This window comes from Leptopilina boulardi, unplaced genomic scaffold (assembly GCF_019393585.1).
Source record: "Leptopilina boulardi isolate dan_hultmark-lab unplaced genomic scaffold, ZJU_Lbou_2.1 LbouV2_386, whole genome shotgun sequence".
NCBI lineage: Eukaryota > Metazoa > Arthropoda > Insecta > Hymenoptera > Figitidae > Leptopilina > Leptopilina boulardi.
The window spans coordinates 167434-179604 of NW_026137958.1; the positions used below are offsets into that span (position 1 = coordinate 167434).

The 12171-nt window shown below is 23.6% G+C and overlaps 1 protein-coding gene across 2 annotated transcripts in view; it reads left to right on the top strand.

Annotated features, from left to right (window-relative positions):
- The window catches only part of LOC127288431 (dopamine receptor 2-like), a 92577-nt gene that overhangs the window by 69583 nt on the left and 10823 nt on the right, over positions 1-12171 (top strand). Inside the window, exons 2-3 of one of the 2 annotated variants that reach the window (XR_007844041.1) lie at positions 7408-7492; positions 10084-10617. Coding sequence is in view for 1 of the 2 variants with exons in the window: in XM_051315865.1 (XP_051171822.1) it covers positions 7408-7492 (85 nt within the window). In the remaining variant the exon portion in view is untranslated. The remainder of the gene's footprint in view (positions 1-7407; positions 7493-10083; positions 10618-12171) is intronic. The other variant, XM_051315865.1, reaches the window with a different exon arrangement.

Here is a 12171-nt window from a genome sequence, read left to right on the forward strand (position 1 = left end):
TAGATAATTCTCTTGTTTGAGAATAACATAATTATTGTATATTGTTCGTATGATATCGTTGTTACTCAAATCATCTGTATCAATATCGTCATCACTATTGAATGATGCAAACAGCTCCCTAAAACGTCGTGTACCACCGTATTGAATGCCTTCGACAACTAATTCCTCCATTGTTTCGATTTGCTCGTTAGCTTCGTCGGCGAGAGTACCAGCTAAAGATGCAAGATAACTTTGTGACAATATATAACCAAATATTGACCAAGATAAATATTGTATACGACTTGATAATTTCACTGGTTGTTCGGATGTTGATGTGCCAATTATTAGTGCAAATACATCGAGATATGATATGTCTTTTAGAAATAAACTTTTTAGAATAATTGTCACTATTAATACAACGCCAACAGCATACCAGACATCATATGTGAATGGCGCTATTAATCCTTCTAATGAGATATTTGGGTCGAAGGGAATTAACCAGACAATCGTGCCAACCTGTTTTTTTTGGGAAATTTTTTTTAATGAGTAAATTATTTTTTAATTGAAAGAATTTGGTGTGAAAATAAATTTTTTTAATAACATTTTAAAAATAATAAAAAGTAAAAGTCTAACTGAAATGGTAAAAATTAAAATTTACTGTCTGACTGGAATTTGCTTTTACTACTGATATTTAATTACAAAAATTTACATTAGTCAAAATAAAAACGAATTTTACTACTGCCATCTAAATTGTAGAAATTAGAATTTATTTGGCTGACTAAAGCCTACTTTAACTACTGAAAGTTAAATTGCAAAAATTAAAACTTTTTTGGCTGACTAAAACCTACTTTATCTACTGAAAATTCAATTTTGAAAAAATTAAATATCTTGTCTGACTAAAATTTACTTTTACTACTGATATTTATTTACAAAAATTACAAACATTGTCTGACTAAAAACGAATTTTACTACTAATAGTTAAAATTTCACAAATTAAAACTCTTTTCTTTAACTAATTTTACTTTTACTATTGATATTGATTACAAAAAAAGTGGAACATTCGGCTGACTAAAACCTACTTTTACTACTTAAAGCAAAATTGTACAAATTAAAATTTTTATGTCCGACTGCAGTTTATTTTTACTACTGATAACGAAATTGTAGAAATTAAAAAGTTTTGGTTGACTAAATCCTACTTTTATCACTGAAAACTAAATTGTAAAAATTAAAATTCTTGTGTCTGACTGAAATATACTTTTACTACTGATATTAGTTTACAGAAATTTACATTAGTCTGACTCTAAACGAATTTTACTAATGAAAACTAAATTGTAGTAATTAAAACTTATTTGGATGACTAAAACCTACTTTTACTACTGAAAGTTAAATTTTAAAAATTAAAACTTTTTTGGCTGACTATAACCTACATTATCTAATGAAAATTTAATTTTTTCAAAATTAAAAATCTTGTCTGACTAAAAATTTACTTTTACTACTGATATTAATTTACAAAAATTAACATTGGTCTGACTAAAAACGAATTTTACTACTGAAAGTTAAAATTTCACAAATTAAAAAACTGTTTTTTTTACTAATTTTACTTTTACTATTGATATTAATTACAAAAAAGTGGAACATTAGGCTAACTAAAACCTACTTTTATTACTGAAAGCTAAATTGTAAAAATTAATACTTTTATGTCTGACAAGTTTATTTTTACTACTGATAACGAAATTGTAGAAATTAAAAAGTTTTGAATGACTAAATCCTACTTTTACTACTGAAAACTAAATTTATAAAATAAAAAAACTCTTGTCTGACTAAAATTACTTTTACTACTTATGGTAATTTGCAAAAATTAGAAAAATTGGTCTGACTAAAACCCACTTTTATCACTAAACACTAAATTGTAAAATTAAAAATTTGTTTGTTTTACTAAAATATCCTTATATTATTGATATGTATTTATAAAAAATTTATTTAGGTCTAACTAAAAACGAATATCACTATTGAGGACTAATTTGAAGAAATTAAAATTTTTGTCTGACTAAAACCTATTTTGACTACTTCAAACTAACAAAAAAATTGAAATAAGTCTTGTCTGACTGAAAATTACTTTTACTACTCATACTGATTTACAAAAATTAGAAAAATTGGTTCGACTAAAACCTACTTTTATCACTGAAAACAAAATTGTAAAAATTGAAATTCTTTTGTCTGATTGAAATGTACTATTACTACTGATATTTATTTACAAAAATTAACATTGGTCTGACTAAAAACGAATTTTACTACTAATAGTTAAAATTTCACAAATTAAAACTCTTTTCTTTGACTAATTTTACTTTTACTATTGATATTGATTACAAAAAAAGTGGAACATTCGGCTGACTAAAACCTACTTTTACTATTTAAAGCAAAATTGTACAAATTAAAATTTTTATGTCCGACTGCAGTTTATTTTTACTACTGATAACGAAATTGTAGAAATTAAAAAGTTTTGGTTGACTAAATCCTACTTTTATCACTGAAAACTAAATTGTAAAAATTAAAATTCTTGTGTCTGACTGAAATATACTTTTACTACTGATATTTGTTTACAAAAATTTACATTAGTCTGACTCCAAACGAATTTTACTACTGAAAACTAAATTGTAGTAATTAATACTTATTTGGCTGACTAAAACCTACTTTAGCTACGAAAACTTAAATTTTGAAAAATTAAATATCCCGTCTGACTAAAATTTACATTTACTACTGATATATTTATTTACAAGAATTACAAGCATTGGTCTGACTAAAACACACTTTTACTACTGATAACTAAATTGTAGAAATTAAAATTTTTGACTGACTAAAACTCACTTTTACTACTGATAATATTTTTTCAAAAATATTACTGAAAGAAAAATTTTAAAAATTACAAACAGATAAAATATAAAGTATTTTGTCTGACTCTAATAGTCTTTTACTACTTAATCTCGATAACGAACACTGAATGTAATATAAATGGAAAAATAGATAAAAAAAAATTAATAAATTATTTGTTTCCTTTATAAGTTTTAATTTAAAGATGAATTTACAAAAAGAATATTTATCGTTTTAAAGAAGATAGCTTCTTAAACATTTTCTTAAAAAAACATTTTTTTTTTCACTTGTAATTTAAAAAAAAACAAGTTTTGAACGTGGAAATTTTTTTTTAATTCTTTTCAATAATAATTGATTTGTCAAAGAGATTTTCAAACTTCTCCAAATCTCCGTTTCAAGATACTCGCGTTAATTTCACAATTCCTGAAATCAATTCCTCGAAGACTATTTGAGTTGCGAATTTGACCAAATACATGAATATTTATTAGAGACAAGACCTTTTCATTGAATATGGACTCGTCATGTTTAGAATTAATTAAGAATACTCGAATAAATCAATATAAAATGGAAAATTAAATTAATCTTTCTGAATTATTGCAAAAAAAAAATTCGCCGTTAGTAGTGCAAGTATATTTGAGTCAGACATAAAATCAAAAAAAAACAAAAAACAAAAAATGTGAAAAAAAATTATCTGAAATTTACTTTTTCTACTGATATATTGAAACAAAAAAAAATTAAATTAATTATTAATAAATTAAAATAATTTAAAAAAATTAAAATAATTTAAATAAATTAAAATAATTTAAAAAAATTAAAATAATTAAAATAAATTAAAATAATTTAAAAAAATTAAAATAATTTAAATAAATTAAAATAATTTTTAAAAAAATAGTTTGAAAATAAAAATTATAATAAATTGCAAAGTATTTTTCCATTTACTGACCTTATAAGGAAATGTGTAATCAATATCCCAAGTGGGTGACCATTGCAATCCACCGAGAATAATATCAAAACTTTGATTAGAATTGAATTTCTTGCGAATTTCAGTGAGATCGTCTGTCTCAATTGTCCATGAAATTTCATCGACAATCAATGTGAGTCCTAATTTTTTTGAAACCGCTGTCAATAAATCACCTTCAATTCCCATGATAGTATCACTGTTATTATTGATAAATGCATATGGTTCAGATTCAAAAAATGCAATTTTCGCCAAACTACCATTCAATGTGAGTGGTGCAAAAATTTTTTCCCTATCATTATTCCAACTATTTGTTTTTTGACAACTACCAAAAAATTTTGCCTCCGCTGGTTCACGTATAATGTGTGGTTTAAATGAACAACTTTTTGCCAATTGTAAGGAATTATTGACAATTGAAATAATTGCGACATTTGCAATTTTTCTTATCCATAATAATTTAATTAATTCATTTGCATCGTTCATGAAATTTTTTATGTTAGCATAAATTTTCGTTAAAATTGCCACGTAAACACATTTTGGACTACAAATGTATAATAAATTTTGTGTCACTTTATTCACTTGTTTTTTGTCATCGAATAAAAGTAGAATATTTAAACTACCATTTAAATTACTTGATGTTGGAAATTTTTCACGTATTATAAAAATTGACATTTCTAATTGTAGATTTTTAAGAAAATATTCACTATTACGTGATAATTTATCGGTGGGAATAATTATTGGTAATCGAGTTGATGGAAGATTTTGTTTTAAAAATTTTGTTAAACATGGCAATTCATTAATGAGAATTTCATTAGTGATTTCATTTTTTAATTCTTGGGGATTTTTATATGTTTTTATTTTGTTCCAATTGTCCATTGGAACAACTATCGCGAATGAATGATCAATTAATATAATGCTAATGAATATAATTAATGACATGACGATAAAAATTGTTGAAAAAGAAAAAAAGAAGTTAATTTAAATGTTCTTTCATACGAATTCTTTAACGAACTGATAAATTTGAAATGTAGTTTAGTTTTTACTATTAAAAATGCGAACATTAAAGTAATTGAACAATGTGTTGGTGCGCAGAAAACTCACTCTTGATCATATTGTCGATAGACACGCAATTTCATGCTTTGAATAGAATATTCATATATATATATATATAAAAAAAATTTTCCTTAAATGTGGTTGTAAAAAATTAAGTTATTTTATTTTCCATTTTTTTGTAAATTTCAATGAAAAAATCAAATTTTTTTTTGAACTAAAATAACAGAAAATTTAAAAAAATGCTTTTTTTAAAAAAGCAAATTTATGTTTTCAATTTTTATTGAATTTATCTATTTAAATATTTTTGTACATTGCATATTTTTACTTTTGTTATTTTTATTTGTTTATGTATTTAGTTATTTATTTAATAAACATAAATTTATTTGCAATTTTTAAACAAATTAATTTATTCAATATTATGTTTATACATTCGATACTTTTTGTTATTTTTACTTATTTATTTATTTAAAAAATTGCCCTGACAATTTTAATTATTTATAATTTTTCTCTAATTTTTTACATAGAAAAAAAATTTTGTCTTGTTTTGAACATTTTTTTTACTTTGGTATTTTCCATATTTTATTTAAATTTGTTATTTTAAATACATTTTTTTTAAATTGTTATATTTATATTTTTATACATTGTTATATTATATATAAAGTACAAATATAATAACAAATAAATTTTTTTTTATGTAATAACTATAATAAATTGATAAACAAATTTTGTGTAAAAAAAATAACAAAGAAAAAGAGACAAATTTTCAATGTTCAAAATGATAAAAAAATTGTGTTTGTCAATTTAAAAAAAAATAATTAAAGAAAAATTATAAATAAAAAAAAATAGAAAAAAGTAAAAACATTGAATTTAAAAATAGAATTGTTTTGATCAATTCTATTTTTTTTTTATTTTGTGTAGTTTTGATAGCGACTTATTTTTTTTTTTGCTCAATAAAATTACACTCAGAAAAAAATTCGTTTGAATCAACCAAATTTTGGTTAAATCAACAAAATAAAAAAATATCTTTTTAACCAAACATTTGGTTGCATAAACCAAACGTTTATTTAGCTCAATCAAATTTTTTCTTTGTTCAAAAAAATTTATTAAAATAAACCAAACAGTTATTTAGATCAAATAAATATTTATTTGAATTAAACAAATTTTGTTTGAACTAATCAAAAAATTGGGTAAATATAAAAAAATAGTACATTTGGTTCAAACATATTTTTTTTTTGAGTGTAGGTAAAAATTTTAATAGCAGTAGTAAAAGATTATTATGGTCAGGCAAAATTGAGGTAATTTTGTAATTTTTTTTTGTATAAGTAGTATTATTTGGCTATTGAAAATTTTTCATTAGTATTGAAATACATTTTCAGTTAGACAAAAAAAAAACATAAAAATTTTAAAACAGTAGTAAAAGTAAGTTTTAGTCAGACGAAACACTTTGAAAACACTTCGAGTAGTAAAAGAAAGTTTCAGTCAGACATTCTCAAATCTTTTAAGCTTTTGTAGCAGTAGTAAAGTCCATCCCCAGTCAGACAGAACGCTTTAAATTTTATTCTAATTTTATGAACAGTAGTAAAAATTCATTTTAATCAGACATTATCAGTGGTTAAAGTTCGCATTAGTCGGACAAAGTAAAATTGAATTATTTTGTTTATTATGTAATAATTAAGGAATAAAAATACCTTTTTATTATTATTATTAATATTATTTTTATTATTATTATTATTATTATTATTATTATTATTATCATTATTATTATTATTATTATTATTATTATTTATTATTTTAAAAAATTATTAATTATTGTTAAAAATAAAAAAAAATTATTAAAAATAATTTAAAAAAAAATTTTGGGGAAAAATAAATGTTTTTTTTTTATAAATTCACAGAGAAAAAATTAGAAAATTTAAATTTATAAAAAAAATTAATAACAGTAAAAAAAATTTTTTAATTGTTTATGAGATAAATTAAAAAGGATACAATTAATTGTGTAATTGATGATAAATTATATTTTAATAGAAGAAAATGAGCAATTTTTTTTTTTCTTATTAATCTATATAGTTTATATTTGAAGTAATATTTACTGGTACGATAGTGGTCACTTTGATCGAACTCGGGTTGCGTGCAGCATTTAATCATGTGTTGCTCTTACATAGTCGAAGAACCGAGATATCTCTTAGAAAAGTATTTTAGTCATGCGATTCAAACATTACAGGCTCTCAAGATCGACACTGCAAATAACTATGTAAAAGTCACTGATAATAATGTTTCTAACCTCGTTTGTTTTTTTTTTCACCAATTTTTATATGCGATTTTCTTCTTGTTTTGCATATATATTTATACGTATATATATATATATTTATAATGCTTTAGGGGATTTATAAGGATAAAATCTTTTTTATAACTTTATAAACTTTTCTGATTTATATTCTAAAATAAAATACTAAACAATAATATATATAAAAAAAGACTTAAATTAAATTTTTATTTAATAATAAAGTTTTTTTTGAATAATTAAAAATTTGTAATTATTTTTTTTGCAGGGCTTTTGTCAGGATATTGTGCGTCTGTTGTCCGAGAAGAATGCGACGACGTTATCAACCTGCCTTTAGATGTAAACCTAGTCAGGTAAATAATTTTTAAAATTTTTAATAATTTTCTGTTAATTTTTTTTTAAATTTAGAATTATTAGAGAAATTTTTTTTATTTAGAAAACAAAAAACAATTTATTTTTAGAAAAAAAGTGTATTTACTTTAAAAATAGTTTTTTTTTCTCCCTAAGCCCTACAACGGGAAGTACATATATATGTACACAGTTCCCTTGCGGTTTATATTATCGATGCTTGTTACGTAAACTTTATATGCTCATATTTTTTTTTTTTTGCATAAAAGTAGAAAATTTTTTCTTATTACTTACTAACATAGCTGCATCATGAGGTAGATCGTCTTTATTATGCTTTTGAATGCTCGTAAAATAAAAAGAAATATGTAATTATATTTAATATCGTTAAAAAAACTTTTATAAAATATATTATTGTCGTAAATAATTAGGCTTTTGTTGCTTTTTACTTTTTATTTCTATTTTTATTTCTTAAACAATGTATGGCCAATTTTGTATTACTAATTAAATTTTTATTCGTGAGACAATAAAAAAAAAAAAAAAAAAAAGTCGGAGGAAGTGACCCATAACCGATAGAATATAGGAAACATGTGTCAAAGCAACACGTAACTACGTATCATTTTACTCAACATAGAATTGTATTTGTAGGCGTATAGAATTTTCGATAAAACAATCGATGTGCTGAAATCAATTTTGTTGAAATAAACCCATGGCTCTCATATTCCAAATAGTATTTATTGGCTTTTTTTTTTTTTTTATTCTATTCAAGAAATTGTAAAAATTCTAATTAAGATTCTGATTGAAAAGTTTAAATTAGAAATTCTTTTTAATAATTTATCATATAAAAAATGAATTATAAAAAATAAAATTAATTAATTTTTAATTTGTTTTTCAATATTGAATTTTTCGAATTTCGATATAATAAATAATTTTAGGTTGAAATATTTAATTAAAATAATTAATTTCATCTTATTTTATTGAAATTCAATTTTATTTCTTTATGTGCGATTTATATATATAATTAGCGATATTGGCTTTGCTGGGGATTTTAATTATAAATTCTAACTTAATTTTCAATATTGCTATAATTAGAATATAGTTTAGAGGAAGGTGACTATTTTTAACACTGTAAAATTAGATTAAAAATTTGAAAAAAAAGAGTACCCGATTTGAAATGAAAGGTTTAATTTAATTTTTTTCAATTTCTATCAGTGTCCTTAGCAGATGAATGACCATAATTAATTTACTCGTGAATTTTATTGAATCGTAAGATATGATAATATCCTTGGGATGCTTCAAGGATATCGGAATTTTCCTTTTGTAAGGATATCGATTAATTTTCATCTGAATCTCAAAAATATTATTAAAATTCAATTTTTTGTAATATTATTTAAAAAAAAAAATTTATATTCATAAATATTTAAATTTATATAAATATTTAGAAAATATTTAAATATTTAAATATTTAAAAATTTAAAAATTTAAAAACAAATTTTTAGAAATTTTTATGTTATAAATAATATTTTTATTTAAAAAAGAAATTAAATTAATTTTTTGTATTAGTTTTTTTTTTTTCATTTTGATGTTAAAGAACTTTTGAAAAGGGTCAAAGATTCCCTTCAAGTTCCCCCATCTCATTGTGAATGAGTTCACAATTGACAATATTCTCAACGCCGAGACCACAGAGCTAAAAGAACGAAGAGAATTTCAAATTTGAGGTCAGAATTTGATAGAACATTGAATGATCTCTAAAGAAATAATTCAACCTCAACCTCGTAGAATAAACTTGATATGTGTGTGTGTGTGTGTGGTAAAAGACTTGCTGATAGAGAGAGGATTCAATTCTAAAGTTAAAATTAGATGTATTCAATTTAAAGATCTCAAAAGAAATAAAGACACTTCAAAATTGAACTCAATATATTCGATTGAGATCTTGTTACAAATTTACAATTAAATTACAATCAATGACAAATTTTGTTACATAAAAAAGAAATCTTTTTAGAATAGATCTATTTTTATAATTTTTTGTAAATTTAATGTAATTTTTTTTTTTTAAATATTGTGTAAATGCCAAATTTGTTTTTAAATTTACTATTCATTTATAACAAAGTTTAATTAGTTTCATTATAATGAAAATTCAATTTCATATTCGATTGTTTAAAATTTGAAAGTGCACGTTTATACAAAGTTTACTTGATGATAGTTATAATTATACTTAATTATTCAATGCCGACGACAACGGGGTTTCTTTCCTCAACAAAAGGTATTATTAAAGCAAAGTGTTGGAAGAGACTTTCAGTAGTTTAAAGTGTCTGACATAATATATTCTTGTTCACTGAAACACTCGTATATTTATATATATATATATATATATATATATCTATTCTAAAATAGATAATATTCACCTCGTGTATTTTAATAATTCCTTCATTTAATTTTCAATTTAATTCTTTATTCTGAAAAAAAATTCTATTAAATCGATATTAAATCTTTTAAAAAAAAATTAATAAAAAATTAAAAATAAATAAAATAGAAAAAGTTTAGTTTAGCTATAAAATAGTGAGACAGAGGTGACAAGATGGATCCTATGATTTTTCAGAGATTTCCATCGAGAAGACTCTGCATGAAGCGTTCGTTCCATAAGGAGAGAAGAAGTCGCGAGAACTCATGTGAACAAACCTACATTTAACGACCGCATCACAAATTCAAGATGGCCAAGATACTGCCCATGACGATTGCACTATTATCAATCCATTTATAGGACGCTAGAACTTTTTCACATCCCTATATATATATATAAAAAAATATATCGTCGACTTTGCCTATACAAAATTCTCGATGAGTTCTTTTTTTCCTTGAAAGAAATCCGTTTTCCATGATATAATTTTTCCTTGCTTTATATCCATATGTCCAGGATAACCAAAGTGAATCTCATCCTTCCTCCTTTTATACACACACATACATACATACATATATAAATATATATATACGAGGATTCCACAGTCTCCAGCTTTTCCCTTTCAGACAATTTGAAAAGGTACCATCACTGATCCCATCTCGTGATAACCCGCTTTATAAGCATCTTAAATCTCCCTGGACGGAGGACAAGCTATTTCATTGAGCGATTATACCGGTATGTTTCTACGTGGATTATAAGTTATTACTTTAGCACATGCACTTGACGGAGAAAGCACCTCTTGCAATATACACCTCTAGTCACAGTTGTCACACAACCCACCAGAAACCCCCTTTTCTCAAACAATATTATATTATAGTCTTTGTCAAATAATGAATTATAATTTCGAAGAAAAAAATTAAAATTTTTATTGTTTTTATTGTAATTGTTTTTATTCAGAGTATAATTGGGAAATTGTTTAAAAAATACAATAATTACGTTAAGTCTGACTAAAACGGACTTTTACTACTTATTATAAAATTAGTAGAATTCTGTCTGACTAAAGGGGATTTTTACTACTGGTAATAAAAGTGTCTGACTACAAACGATTTTACTACTGTTTTTCGAATTTGGAACGTTCGGGTCGACTAAAACTAATTTTTACTACTGGTAACGAAAAAAAAAATTTTGTCTGACTGAACTTTACTTTTACTACTTGGAATATTACTAAAATTAACATATACTACTGATTCCAATATTAAAAGAATTCAGAGCGTTCTGTCTGACTAAAATTGACTTCTACTACTATTTTATCTGACTAATATTGACTCATACTACTGGTACCAACGTTAAAAGACATTTTTTGTATTTCGATTATTTTGTCTGACCGAAACGGATTTTTACTACTAATACCATAATAACACGAATTCAGAGTATTATGTCCGACTAAATTTGACTTTTACTACTGATTTTATTTAAAAAGCATTTTTTAATGGCTGACTAAAATAAATTTTTACTACTTATTGGACATTACAAGAAGTCAGAACGTTCTGTCTGACTAAAATTGACTTCTACTACTATTTTATTTGACTAAAATTGACTTCTACTACTATTTTAATTGACTAATATTGATTCACAATATTGGTATCAACGTTAAAAGACATTTTTTGTATTTAGATTATTTTGTCTGACCAAAACGGAATTTTACTACTGATACCATAATAACACGAATACAGAGATTATGTCCGACTAAATTTGACTTTCACTACTGATTTTATTTAAAAAGCATTTTTTAATGGCTGACTAAAAATAAATTTTTACTACTTATTGGATATTACAAGAAGTCAGAACGTTCTGTCTGACTAAAATTGACTTCTACTACTAGTAACTAAAAATGTCTGACTAATTCGGATTTTTACTACTGTTAGCCAAATTTAAAGCGTTCAGTCTGACTAAAATAAACTTAAACTACTGCTACCAATGATAAAAGAACGGAGAGTCCAGTCCGACTAAAAATGACATTTACTACTAAAATTCCAAACACCAACTTTTGATCTGACTACAACTGACTTTTACTACTGGTAAAAAATGTCAAACTACAGTCGATTTTTACTACTGTTACTTAAATTCGGAACGTTCGGGTCGACTAAAACTAATTTTTACTACTGGTAACTGAAAAAAAATTTTGTCTGGCTGAACTTTACTTTTACTACTTGTAATATTACTAAAATTAACTTTTACTACTGATTCCAATATTACAAGAATTCAGAACGTTCTGCCTGACTAAAATAA